The sequence below is a fragment of the Fundulus heteroclitus genome, chromosome 10, assembly GCF_011125445.2.
Source record: "Fundulus heteroclitus isolate FHET01 chromosome 10, MU-UCD_Fhet_4.1, whole genome shotgun sequence".
Classification (NCBI taxonomy): Eukaryota; Metazoa; Chordata; class Actinopteri; order Cyprinodontiformes; family Fundulidae; genus Fundulus; species Fundulus heteroclitus.
The window spans coordinates 9,304,334-9,318,961 of record NC_046370.1 but is presented as its reverse complement, the minus strand read 5'-3'; the positions used below and the strand labels follow the sequence as shown (position 1 = coordinate 9,318,961).

The following is a 14,628-nucleotide window of genomic DNA, read 5'->3' as shown; positions in this document are numbered from 1 at the left end:
CTTTTTTATAAACCAGCAAGACTAAAGTGGTCTGAACTGAAAACTGTTCGAACACCAGAGTCACTGTCCCCAGAGCAGTACATATTAGATTGCCACAGGCAGAGAGGGCAAAGCCATTAGCCCCTTCTTGATTGGCAGGTAAATTGCCTTTCAGAGACAGTTTATCGTCAGATGAGACTAAGATTTAATTATTTGACTGCAAAACACAAAGTTTGGTTCAGCCTTCTGTTTCAAAAGCTTCAGTCACTTTTCTCTTTATCTTCCATTGTATCTTGGAGTATGTAAAACACTTTTTATGGGGGTTCAAATGTGAACAAACAAAGTGTATTTTATTAAAGATCAAGTCCTGTCGCTTATATGAATGATGTTTTATCTACATCGGAATAGAGACCAAATCACTGCACTAAACGTTACAAATTCCACTTAATGTTTTTCAGAAACCTGCCCTGGTTAAATCAACGCTGCTCAGATTATAAGACAAAATATACAATATCTTTATAATTGTGTATTAAGTTTAGCCAGGAACCTACCATTAAACAAGTGATTGTCAATACGCACCCCTCCCTCTTGAGCAGGCGGTGACACAAAAACATCTGAGCACAGAAAGAGTCGACAGAGATGCGCACCATTCTCACTGCGATGATGCTTTTAGGTTTCTTTCCTCTGCTTCTCCTTACAGGTAAGAGGAGAAAATGCATGACACTGAAGCTGAATTTAACATTTTGAAAATATTATATAATATTATATTACTAAATAATATAATAAAAATACCAAATAATATTTTAGAATTAGACAACTACTGTCAAAATGAAATGTTAAATGTGTAAATATAGTTAAGAAGTGTGAAAATATTCCTTAACTAACCTTAATATTTGATTCACTTACATGTAACTAGAACTTGTAGAAGTGATAGGAAGTACTACAATTAAATAGTCAATTATATTTGTGATATCTCATTACAGCTTGTGGCACTCTGAAACCACAAACCTTCTTATTTAGGCAAGAAATCTTTCAATGTTTGATCGTGTGAGCAAAATGTCTGACAGACTAACGAAAATGAATTGTCAGTGAACTGGTTAGTGATAATTTCCCAAGATACATTTACTGTATGTCCACTGATCTATAGGCTGTTTACTCCTCCCCCCCTCCCCCGATACAATTTGAGCTCAGCCAAAGAAATAAAGGCTGAAGCACCAGATAGGATATTGCTGGGTATCAGCAAGATTAGCCTTTGACTTATATATAAACGCAAAGCAATACAAAAAAACTAAAGTGACTCCAAAATATATGAATTTACTGGTTGGAATTTTCCTTCTTTAGGCAGAGACAGCAAAATAGGATTTAAAAAAAAATAGTATAATATTTGATTGGTGTCTGACAACTTCAGGTGTTAAATTACTGCATGTCTTCTTTGAAATAAAACAAAATAATATTTTGTCTGAGATATGAATAAACAACACGAATCAACAGTATTTACAATGTTTGAGTAAGATTTACATTTCTCAAATTACACTTGAGAGATGTAATTAAATCAAAAACTGCAATTTACTGAAAAAGAAAAAAACAACAACACACCGACAGAAAAACAGCACTGCAGGTTGTAGTTTTCTTCGTGAATTGAAAAAAGCTAGGAGGAAGAAAAGCAAGAGGGCTTTAAAGTATCCTAGCTAATGATCATGATTAACCACAACTTCAACAAAAAAAACCTGTGGTCACATTAGTTTAACAGCAGTATTTTGTGTGTATGTATCTTTTGCTCAATATATCATAGAACTTCTCACATTTCCACAGCATGGGACAATGAAGGATATGTCTTATTTTTATTTGTTTGCAACATGCATATTTTAAAGTAAAAATGCAAGTTGTCCACCCATGTGGACACATGTCAAACTCAGCAAATGACATGTTTTAAAAATATTCATCTTTTTTCAAGCTTAAAAGGTTGCTTCGGCCTAATTAATGAGAGGCAGGGTACAACCTTAACATATCATCTGTCCATGTCAGTGATACAGGACAGACAAGCGCAAAATCCACCCATCTTTATAAATATGTAAGTAGATAACGGTATCAGGTTCTCAAAGACCGGCGCTGTTTGTATCAGCTAGTTGTCGTCTGTTTTTATGTGATGCTAAATGGAAGACAAAAAGGAATTTTTTGCTCTCCAGCTTAGCTCATTTATCAGACTCGATGCTGAACATGTATTGCCATTTTGTGCAAACGTGTTATTGAAAAGAGAATCTGGGGGTAAAATATCACCATCAGAGCTGCAACTGAAAAGTGATGATGATGATGCAGAATCATTTTAATGCGGGGACGAAATGTCGGGTACAAAACCAGCACTGAGGGAAAAGAAGCCTTTGCAGTGGGAATAGAAAGAGTTTATCAGTTTTAAATGGATGTTTGTGAATTCATTATTAACTGTCAAATGTAGACCATGGTTTGAAAAATCATGTTTTACTTTAATATTTTAAGAGATTGAAATGGACGCAGCTCCCAGGGGATTTCCCTCTTGGGCAACTTTGCTCTGGGGGTCCCTTCGGGCAGCTGTGGTTTTGGTTCCCCTGGCATCTGCCTCAGTGCACTGGGGTTGGATCTTTGGCCCTTTCCTCTCCTCTGTTTATTTCCCATTTTCTCCCTTTTAGCATTTTGTCTCATCTGTTTCTCTCCTTTTTTCCCCTCTTCTACATTCCCATGTCTGTGTCTATTTAACATGAAATCAGTCCCAGCATAAAATCTAGTAAAGCTTCTTGCATATATAAATCAAGCAGAGCACTATGGGGACAGTGGTAAGGCTCCACTTGTGAAAGTAAAATGTGTTAGGCTCTTTTTGCCATTAAGAGAACAATTCTTAATGCTACATTGCCAGACAGAGGAGTTTTTTGTTGCCATTTTGAGCACACCTTTTTTCTCACATTGTAGATAACTATAGATCCAAGTACACAATTCTCATACCAATTTACCAATTAAATGACTAAAAACCTTTATTTAAGCCTGCATTTAAACTCTCAGAAACCATGATACTTCAGTAGATATGTATTTTGCTGTATGTTTTCTTTATTTATTCACTATAAACTTTAAATTGTTTACTAGAATTACTTTAGTTTTTTTCCCCCCTCAGATGCAGTTGCTGAGAAGCACCAACCAAAGTGTGAAACTTCTGCTAAGATCTTTGAACAAATCCGAGGTGGGGAACTCTTTTTTTGTTGTATTCTGGGTTCATGCCACATAAAAAACAGCTAGGAGCCACAATTGGGTCTGTTTTAGGTAGACCAGGACGCAGACAAGCGCTGTTGAAGCTGATGATCATTTAATGATGAATGCAGGTGATATAATCACAGGAACCAGGATCACGACAGAGATATGACCAGAGAAGTGTAGCATGACAAATGAAGATGGAGGACCTAGAAAAGAGTGCCACCACCAATTATACCACCAAATAAAATTAATCACAAGTACCATTTTTAATTAGTAATATGTTTAACAACTTAAACCCTAACCCTCATTTTTGAACAAAGCCTATATCACTTAATTTGTAGGGAAAAATAATCAAGTAACCAAACATTAACATTAAACCGAGCAGACATTTCAGGTTTTCACACCCAACATCCCACCTAAAAACTTTATAAAGGTTTATTTTATGTCACAGAAAGCATAATATATCCAACTTTATTTACAGTTTTTAACTTCTCTACACCATTGCTATTTCTGGTTAAACAATCCTCCTCAAACCACAATGAATAAGGTATAGAATTAGCCACAAAGGATACACCGGACCCATCCTTCAAATCTGGGGAAAAAAAGGCAGCATCTATGGGCCGGATCTGAAGGAACCTTCAAATTTGGACTGCCTTCAGCACATCATTGTGACGTAACCTGCCTTCAAATTTGGCCCACAACGGACCCAGCCCCTGAATTTGGATACACTGAAAGTGTCTGACAGAGAGAAAAGAGCTTAAAGGGGAAATGACGAAGGGAAACAATGGGTAGATAATTGGGCACAGGTGAACAGAGTTAAACAATCAGTTGCAGGAAAGGAGAGACAATGAACTGACAGGAGTAAAGGGAGAACATAATCTAAATGGAGAATGCAGTATTGGGCCAGAATCTTAACTAAATCTTAACTAAACTCAGAAAGAACAGAACTACAGAAATAATAGAGGCCATAAGTTCTATAACAATCAGAATACACAAATAATATATACAACAGAACAAAACTAAGATAAAGAAAGGCAAAAATGAAACAAGGATCTAACAGGACTACTAACGTAATGTTAACTTTATCACAAGCAATAATAATAATACATTTCTGTGCAATAAAATGTATAAATTCATCTAATAATTATACATGATTATCCATGCAAGGTCACATGGGTCTGTCAGGTATTGTCCTGTGAATATCACTATATCATCCACTTTGAAGATTATATTTGGGAAATAGATGCAAGAGATTATGTGCGCTCTGGCATTCTCAAACTGCAAACTCTGCACAAATCAGTGTCTTCGTTGTATACTAATTTATTAATTAAGCAAATTTTAATGGACTATTTGCGTAAATCTTAGCATTTTAGTATAATTAGTGGATCAAAAAAGACATCAACACTAAAATCCCAACAATATTTAAACCATCACAACCTTGAAAACACAACCCAAAACACATTAGCATCTGTCTCAAAAGATTGCTAGCAGGGAGCTTAGCTCAATAGAAAGCATTGAAATTACATACAGAAGGAGATAAACAATCTCTAACTTTCAGTACTTCTGATAAACCTCGTCTTTTATCATGCACCAATCTGGTGAGAGGAGGTTGTCTGATAGGCATTGAGTTACAGGAGCGCTGGACCAGGCCATTTGACATCTAACAAGTCCAGACCGGGCTGCCAGATAATGAAGGCTGCTTTTGGCAACATCTGGGCAGGGGCTTGCTACACAGCTTGCAGGTGCGGCTGGCTACTACGCTGTCCTCGCTTTGAACAGTCATGGAAGAAAAAAGCCACTTTACTCACAGTTTCTGGTCAAATTCTTTCCTGCAACACTGAGTCCGGTGTGACTGTCTGGTTCAGTCGTACTAAACCTGTGATCCAAGTTTGCCTGCCAGCAAGTTGGACGTTCACATGCGTTGGCTCCCTGATGCTGGCCTGTGATAGCTAACAGGTGGAAAGAGAGCTATTTCCGGGTGGAACAGGGTTTTGTTGGGGTCTTTATGACTTCACGGGAATCTCTGCCAGATTACAAATTGCAAATTCCATCTAATGTTCATTGTGTCTCATGGGTGTGAGGCACAACATAATCCATCCATCAATTGTCTTTACCTACTTATCCATGCAGTTTCGCTGTGGATGATCTTGAATGTAAATAAGGATTTTTTTCCCTGAATTAAGAGTAGCCTACACATAGCTCTGGTATCCCAATACAAGCATGAAGTGTTGGGATATCAGTGAGGGATGAAGTTCTTGAGAAAAAGGTCACATAGGTGTAATTTTTTCCACCTAGAATTGATTTTCATATACAGTATGTGTGTTGATCTAATTTCAGAAAAGGAAGTGTCTGCTCGGGATGAATGTAGTTTTCAGGCTCTCTTAAACCACCTGAACATGTCTAAAAGCAATGAAAAGTACACTTTGAGTCGACCTGTGAAAAATCACAACCATTCAACATGGATCTTCCTTGAGATGAAAGTCTATGCAATTCTTGATGTGGTGAGTTGTCTGCTTTTTTAATTTAACCCATATTGTGGTGCTGTTTTCTCTGTCAGAGATAGAACCATGTTTGTGATTACACAGATTAAAGATAAATTACAGGTCAAATGCAAATGCATAATTCTTTTTTGTGAACACTGTAGATTTTTGATTATACTGTTTTTGGTAATATTAAATAGTTTGTTAGCTTTCTGAATGAAAGTTTCACTTAACTGTGTCTTTTCCTGCAGAGAGAGACTGAGCAGTCTTTCATTTCATATATTTGGATTTATTTGGTAAGTGTGTTTTATTTTTACCTTGAAATAAACTAGTGAACACAAACCTGATTGTTGTAGAAACTCGGTTTATGGTGCTGGGGCAAAGTAGTTTCCCCACTACAGATTTTTTTCCTTTATTTTGTCACACATTGTCTGCTCATCCAGGAGGTCACAAAAGAACCCATCAGCCAACATCTTAACAAATGCCTGCCTTAGTTGCCTTAGTTATGTTTGCGTTCATTATTAAACTAAGAAGAAACTGGGCAAAAAAACACAAATTAAAGACTTTCAAGGTAAAACCCAGCACTGGAAAAAAGAACAAAACATCTTGATGACCCAGAACAGTTCTGTGCACCGTTTTGACAAAAGTAGGGAATCATTCATCCTTTTACATTTGGCAAAAAACTAACATTTTGGAATTTGGAACCCACAAAGCAACATAGCAACAGTTAAACATGGTCAGAGGCTGCTTTGCTGCTTGTGGACCTGGATGTCTTGCTATAGTTGGATAATTGGTGGTACCATGAATTCTGTTCTCTAGCATAAAAGATCCTCGATGAGAACATCCAGCAACCAGTTCACGGATCTACAGCACGCCATTAGTTCCAGCCCTAAATGGCAACAAAAGGAAGGCTCTGGAGTGGCAAAGTTTTGATTCAAATCCAATGGAGATGATGCAACATGATGTTAAACAAGACATTTAAGCTTGAAAACCCTTCAATGTGGTTGAACTGAAATAATTCTGGATATTTTTTGGTACATGATTAGTTTTGGGTTTAAGGAGCAATTACTTTTTCCAAATCTTTTTTACATCACTGAATAAATTCATCATTTGAAAACTGATTTTTGTATTTACATGGATTATCTTTCAATAATGCAAAAATTTTTTTAAAGACCTGAAATATTACCATAGGACAAAAAAAAGCAAAAACCATCAAAGTCTGTAATTGGAAAAAAACTCCCGTACAGCACTGTATTTGTTTTAAACAATGTCTGTTTGAAATTGTCTTCTTGTTTAAGTTCCTCTTATTCATTGTGTCACGTCTAGAGATGGGACAATGAGCATGTTTGGTGGGATCCAGAACAATTCTGTGGTCTTGATCACATCTTGGTTCCTACTCAACTTTTATGGATTCCTGATCTGACCATAGAAGAGATGTAAGTTTAAATTAAATTTCCATACATTCAAAATCAACCTGTAACATACAAAGTTTGGACATCCTACTGGTGTTGAAATGACTCTTAGTGCTTAGTAGGATGTTGGTCTGTGGTCACAAGAAGAACATTTTGGATGTTGCTTTCCTGGCATGGTTTACAGTATCATTATTATTAGTGCAATTAGTTAGTTTGCCCTGAGGAGAACTTTAAAGTCATCTCGACTGGGCATAGTGTATTCACAGTTTTGGAAAATATTTCTGTGGTGTATGTGTCCTCCATATTAAGTGTGGTGGAGTGTGAGATTGCCCTGCTATATCAAGCCTGCTAAACTTTAATGGTGAGATTCTGATGGATAAACATCCTGGTGGAATGATGTCTGGCATCTTGTTGCTGCATGGAGGAGCCTGGTTGCAGCAGTGGGAGCATATCCATGATAACTTCTCAGTAGTGTGGCTGCTATGCATATTGTGTCCAATCAGTGCTCTGGCTGCAGCCAAAAGGATCCCACCAAGTAACTGTAAGAAACAATCCATGGTCTTCATGCAGCTAAACGCAGCTGTGTTTCAACAACTAAACACATTCCTAACAATGACCAGCCGCTTTGACGTTTTCCAGTCAGGTTTCTGTGCTCACCCCAGTACAGAGACCTCCCTTATCAAGGTGTTGAAGGACATCCATATAAATGCCGACTGTGGAAGAACCACAGTGCTGGTATTATTGGACCTTAGTGCAGCATGTGATACTGTCAATCACTCCATTATGTTACAGCACCTGGAAAACTGGGTCAGTCTTTCTGGTACAGCACATTTAAATCCTACTTAAAGGACAGGGATTTTTTGTGTCAGTAGGTAACAACAAAAATGACACATGAAGATCCCCAAGGGTCCACCCTGGGTCCCCTCCTACTCAATACATGGTCCCTCTAGCTCAGATAATAAAAACAGCATATGTTACCATAACTATGCAGATGACACACAGCTCTACATGACCATGACACCAGGTAACAATGAACCCATTAAAGCACTGAGTAAATGAATAGAAGAAATCAGTGCGTGGGTGTGCCAAAATCTTCTTCAATTGAATAAAAACAAAACTGAAGTGATTATTTTTGGACCAATGGAGGAGCAATCAAGAGTTAGTGCACAGCTTCAGCTGCTTCAGCTAGTAGCTACTGATCAGGCCCAGAATCTGGGAGTATTAATGGACTCTGACCTGAACGTCCAAAAACATAAACACAATTACAAAGTCGGCTATTTATCACCTGAAGAACATTTCCTGGATTAAAGGACTAATGTCTCAGCAGGATCTGGAAAAACTAAACCATGCGTTTATCTTTATTCAATCAGACAGCTACAGCTGATCCAGAAAGCTGCTGCCTGCATCCTCACTAAGACTAAGAAAGTAGAGCACATCACCCCAGTTTTAAAGTCCTTACACTGGCTCCCTGTATCTCAGAGAATAGACTTTAAAATACTTCTGTTAGTCTATAAGTGAAGGAATGGCTTAGCAACTAAATACATCACAGACTTGTCATCAGTGTATAAACCTCTAAGGTCTCCTGGCTCAAATTTACTCTGCATACCTAGAACCAGAACTAAACACGGAGAAGCAGCATTTAGTTTTTATGATGTACTCATCTGGACTATCCAGAGGACTACAAACATGCTGAAGCCTTGAGTTTTTTTGAATTAAGGTTAAAAAACTATTTGTTTAAAGTTGCCTTTAAATGTTGAAGTTTATAGTCCAACCTGTTTTATACTGTATCTGACCCGCTGCTACTATTCCAATACAATGCACTTACCTCTGCAATGTCTCTATCTCTGTAAGGCTTTATTTCCCCTAATTTTTTTGTTTTTGTTTTGTTTTGTTCATGTACAGCACTTTTAATTGTCCTTTTACTGAAAAGTGCTTAATAAATAAACTTGCCTTGCCTTTTTTATGGTTCTTTTATAACCAACTGTTGAGGTAAAACATACACATAAAAAGCAATATAATTTATAAAGAATTGACTGAAATTATTCAAAAAGCAAGTGAAAACGAATTTTTTATGCAATACTGAAGTATTTTCTAGTATTAAAAAAATCATGAAAAGCATACTGACAAATATTTAAACTGTAACTGCGTAAATATATATTTTCCATATGACTTGCTACAGTTCAGCAGACTCACCATGAATCTTAATGTGTGCATTTGCTGTGATTTGTCACACAGGACAGAGCAGGACAGAACCTCTCCAAGTCCTTATCTCAACATTAAACATCACGGGTGGGTTGAATTTAGAAATGACCAAGTGGTGATCAGCTCCTGCAAGATGCAGGTTTACAGATTCCCTTTTGACATTCAGAGCTGCAACATCTCCTTCAAGTCTATTATGCACCCCGGTGAGGCTCCAGTATGTTCTTCCACCTTGAGATAGCAATAATTGCATGAATGCCATCAGGCATGCACTGAAAGAATTGGGCTAACCTGCTAAAAGAAAGTCACAACAATGTTTCTTTATTATTTTAACAGATGAAGAAATAACATTATTCTACAACAGCAACGACACAGAGATCACAGAGTGGTCTCGTGAAGCCATGCAGACACAGTTTGAGTGGCTGTTTGTCAGCATGACCGTCACAAACAAAACTGTCAACCATTTCGACTTCAACCAAACAATGATCATCTACACTGTAAGTATTTAGCCACAAGTGTAAAGTGTAAACAACTTAATTTATATCAGTGACAAACCATGATCATGTGCAAACAATCTGGATCGTCCTCTCAGAACCTTTGCAGCTTCTTCTATAAACTTTGTAACTTGGGCCTTTTAACTGACAGCCTGCCTTAACTTGACAGACAACTTTAAATACAGTGGCCTTGATAGGTTTTCATACCCTGTGAACTTTTTTTAAATGCTATGTTTCATCACAACTCCAAACCTCAATGTATTTTACTTGTATTTTATGTGATACACACAAAATAAAGAACAACTGTGAATTGGATAGAATATAAGACTTTTCACAAATCTGAATTATGGTGTGTTTGAACTTTTATATTAATTTCAGTCAGACGAAACATTATTTTATGTTTTCAACACAAATCTGCCGAGGGTATGAATAATTATAGGATACACTATACATGTGCTCATACTTGTGTTTTCTGTCAATGTTGTCCCACTCGAAAGTCCTACGTGTCTTTTCATGTGATCATGAGGAGAAAATAATTACCTGTTCCATCTATATGTATGTCTAAAAAAAATCTGAATATTGTGCAGAAGTATTATACAGATTAATCACACAGAGGGAAATATTTCAAGCCTTTACGTCTTGCAATTTTGCTTGCAAAACCCCAAAATGTTTGTGTCTCAGAAAATTTGAATACTAATTAAGATCAACTAAAAAAGGACATTTAAACTAAACTGAATTCTTAGGCTTCTGAAAAGTATGTTTATTTTTTTGATCGCAATAAGTATTTTGGCTTTTTTGTTGTTGCACAAACTACTATAGAATATAGTGGAATATAGTATATATATAGTATATAGTGAACTATAGATTCACCATGCAGTGTGGCATGGTGGCTATCAGCCTCAGGCACAGCTGTGGTGTAATGGAAGCCCTGGTTGGTTTGAAAGAGGCCTTCAGGTAATCTGTTTTGTTGGGTTTGTTGGTGAATCTCCCTCTAGACGTTTCCCCATAGATTCTTTGTGTGGCTCGGGTCAGGCCAGTTTGCTTGCCAGTCAGACACAGTATCACAATGGTCCTTGAACCAGCTTTTGGTACCTTTGATACCAGTGAGCCAGTGCCAAGTCCTGCTTGAAAAATGGAATCAGCATCAGCAGAAGAATGTATGGAGTGAGCTAAAATTTCTTGGTGGATGTCTGCTTTGACTATAAATTTCAGAAAACACAGTGGACCAACATTAGCAGATGACATGGCACCCCAAATCATCACTGACTGCGGAAACATCACAAAGGACGTAAAGCTAAGTGGAGCCATTTTGGAGCTAGGAGGACAACATCCCTGCCGTGATGATTTAACTCCGCTTTTCCTCTCTCATCCGAAACACCTACGTTAGGGTTAAACCCTAACCCTACATTCCCTTTGCCAGGGGGAGCTATAGCACCCCCTAGGACCCCACTGACGCCACCACTGCTGTGCCACTTAGTTTTCAACGGACCAGTAATGGTAACACAGTAGCTTTAAACCCCACCTCCGTTTTGCGCCCCTGCTGCTATTTAGCTGTGTGCTATTAACTCTGAAGAAATAGTGAGAAACGGTACAATTAAAGCGTAGATCAGGCTAACTTTCCATGAGTATGCTATCACTTTTTCACAATATTCTAAATTACTAAGATGTTGAAATGTGCTTTTTCATTTATCTATAAATTGCAAGAAATAAAGGATTTCAATAGAGCTTTATATAGATAAATACTTATCTCTATAAACAGTTAATTTATATAAAATATGAGTTTGTCTTTCTGCAATGAGCAACAAATAAATCTTGAATTTGTTTTAGCAATACTCTAATTTTTGGAGCTGTGCTTGTTTTGGAGCGTGATAATCACTCTGACACCTTGCTTTACAGATAAACATGAAGAGGAGGTCTGTCCTCTATATTGCAAACTTCTTGCTGCCAGTTTTCTTTTTCTTGTGCCTGGACTTGGGCTCCCTCCTGATGTCGGACATCGGTGGAGAGAAAGTTGGCTTTAAGATCACTTTACTGCTTTCAGTCACAGTGATGCAGCTCATTCTCAACGACATTCTGCCCTGTTCATCAGACAGGATTCCCCTCACAGGTAAAGAGGATCTTAGTTTCCATTTATGCAGGATTTATGCTAAATCACCATTCATACTAATGAAGCTGCTTTCATTCACCAGTGACTTACTGCATTGGGATTTTCACTCTTATGTTGATAAGTCTCTTAGAGACAATTTTGGTGATTCATCTGATTGGTAAAGATGCACAACAGGACAATGACACACCTGATAAGCAAAGCATGAATGATAGTCAGGAGGAGAAACTAAAAAACATTCACAGCAGATTCACAGGTGAGAAAAATGTCTCAAACAAAAATCTGTATCTCAAATCAATCGTTCATTTAAAGCAAACTTTAATTTACTGTTACAGTGCAAGAGAAACCAAGCCATATAGCATCGGCGAGAAACATGTCAACCGAAGAAATTGTGTCCTTGAACAAAGAGGTGAGAACTGCTCAATTTCAAAGGCAGTACCATTTAGTTGAAATTTTCTTTTTTTTTTTTTGTGCCCGACTATAACTTGTGTTGTGGCCCACATTTGCAGGGTAGCACAAGTAAACACATCGAGGTGTCCCTTGCAATGGAAAAGATTTCAGACGAGCTTGGCGAAAGCAAGAAAACAATAACTCTCCTCTGCAGCAGACATGAGGATATGAAACATGGCTACTGGATGAGAGTGGCTCAAAAAATCAACAAGGTGTTTACTTTTATTTACATCATGGCGGCCGTGTTGTTTTTGTTAACTATAGCCATAATGTGGTATCCTGCTTTTGAAACGTAATAAAACATGTTCAGATCAGTTCATTCTTGATTAATTAGCTTATGTTTAGTGTTTTCAGACATGTCAATTTAAATCTGGATCTATAAATGTGGTGTTTTTGTACAGTAGAGCATATTTACTACATACCAAACCAATGAACTTGTCATATGTTCAAAGGCCGCAATGCTTTACGACAAGAGAGAGAGAGAGAGTTTAATTTTTTGACAGTGCATTGTTGCCAGTGGCCTTTAGGGCCACTAAACCTGGAGGTTACAGGTCTCGTTATTAAATGTTAAAAGTTACATGGTGCTGCATTAAATAATAATAATACTAATGCTATTATTTAATATCAAAATCTGACTGAACTGTTGATTCTTTGCAAGGCAGAATGCGTAACAATGCTGCAAAGTATTAGTTTAAGGTTTTGTACAGTGAAGAAATATGTATGTTACTTTTTGAAATAATGTATTATTAGCTTCCCATTTTTATTCTTCATAAAAAGCTGGTATTTTAACTGGAGTGTCCAGACATTTTTTTTTATCTGTTTTCTGTATTCTGTTGTGGAAATATTATGTGGCAAATTTGCTTGTGTGGTCATTAATCTGCATGTGAGATGTAAGCATGAATTCATGTGTTTAAATAAAAATCCAGAGTACTTTTCTGTTTTTACATCACTGTCTTTTACACACACACTGTCTTTCTGTGTCATTCTGTCTGTCCCCTGCTCCACTGTAATCAGTTTAATTTATAGCACATGTGAGCCTAGCTCTCAGTTCTGCTACAATCAAGCTCATTCCTCACACCTGTTGACTGGTCTTCATAAACTCATTGCAAGCAGCCGGACAGCACCAGATTAATCAAAGCGTTTTTGCGAATAGATATCCAATGTTCTTTCATGCCTGATTACTTTGTCTAGACCTCATTTCACATTCCTAAGATTTCTTTACCTTGCCTCTCAATTGTTGGACATCTACCAAGCCTCTGATTTCCAGACCTCAACCTGGAATTGTTCCAGGACTAATGAGCCTTGCCTTAACCCTAGATTTTCTCTGCTCATCTTGGTTCTGACCACCCATACATGACCCGAAGCTTGTGCCACGGACTTTGACTAAAGTCGGACAACCATTCTGCCTGACACCTCTGCAGTGTGTAGCCAGCTATTGTCACTGCCAGGTCACCTGCCTACAATCAGACTTTCAGTTTTGTTATTAATAAACCTTTTAAATGTAACACAGATCTCGCTTGAATTTCAGGTTTCCTGCCTGTCTGGTTCTTGACACAATCTATTCATTGTTGTAAATATACAATTATATGGGTAAAAATATCTAGCTACCTGGACCCTACAAAGGCTGTACTAGCAGTCCAACTCCTCTGGGTTGCCACATAAATACATGGCATCATCAAAACCTAACCGTTCCTCCTGATGCATAATAATGCCTTCCCTCATGTGGCAAGAGCATGCAATTTTTGGTTACTCTACCCACCTCTGAGTATATTGCAACTGATAGGCGTCTTTACTCTCGACTCACTTTTCCCACCACACACACTAAGATGGTATAGTGTACAATGAATTTATATATGTAGTTAATTTGATTAATATGCATTTTATCTTTAATAATCAAACTCAGTGGTATTTAAAGGTATACTATGCAACCGGGGTTGATTTTCCAGCGAGGCTCCCCCCAGAGGGCGAAAGTAAAAGTGCACTGTCGTAAAGATGCTCAGCTGTTCTGGTTTCTCCGACAAGCCAGGCGCGGTTGTTTTGAGCTTAGCAGACAGGCGAACGCAACGAAAAGTGGAAAAAACGGCAGTACAAACAATGACTAACACAGTGAAGGTATGAACATCAAGCTTCCCGCAGCGCTATCTTGGCGAGGCGGCGGCCGCTGCCGCCGCCGCCGCCGCCTCGCCAAGCCGCGGCCCCTGCCGCAGCCGCCTCGTCCGTTTTATTATTATTATTATTATTTTTTATTATTTTTTTTTATGTTGGCGAGACGCTACCGCCACCGCCTCGCCAAG

At 37.9% G+C, this 14,628-nt stretch overlaps 1 protein-coding gene across 1 annotated transcript; it reads left to right on the top strand.

The window, feature by feature from the left end:
- Window positions 1–633: 633 nt before the first annotated feature.
- LOC105928206 (5-hydroxytryptamine receptor 3A-like) lies at window positions 634–13,254 on the top strand. The gene is made up of 11 exons (XM_021317958.2): window positions 634–679; window positions 3,119–3,184; window positions 5,533–5,696; window positions 5,927–5,971; window positions 7,002–7,111; window positions 9,323–9,492; window positions 9,623–9,783; window positions 11,677–11,887; window positions 11,970–12,140; window positions 12,220–12,293; window positions 12,394–13,254. Exons 1-11 carry the CDS (start codon window positions 640–642, stop codon window positions 12,628–12,630), a joined length of 1,449 nt encoding a protein of 482 aa, XP_021173633.2. The 5' UTR covers window positions 634–639; the 3' UTR covers window positions 12,631–13,254.
- The last annotated feature ends 1,374 nt before the right edge of the window (window positions 13,255–14,628 follow it).

Bases quoted from the DNA above. Each gene is read 5' to 3' on its own strand.
- LOC105928206 (XM_021317958.2), top strand. From the start codon at position 640: ATGATGCTTTTAGGTTTCTTTCCTCTGCTTCTCCTTACAG. The intron at 11,888-11,969 runs GTAAAGAGGATC...TTCATTCACCAG, and splicing joins AGACAGGATTCCCCTCACAG to TGACTTACTGCATTGGGATT. The intron at 12,294-12,393 runs GTGAGAACTGCT...CCACATTTGCAG, and splicing joins TTGTGTCCTTGAACAAAGAG to GGTAGCACAAGTAAACACAT.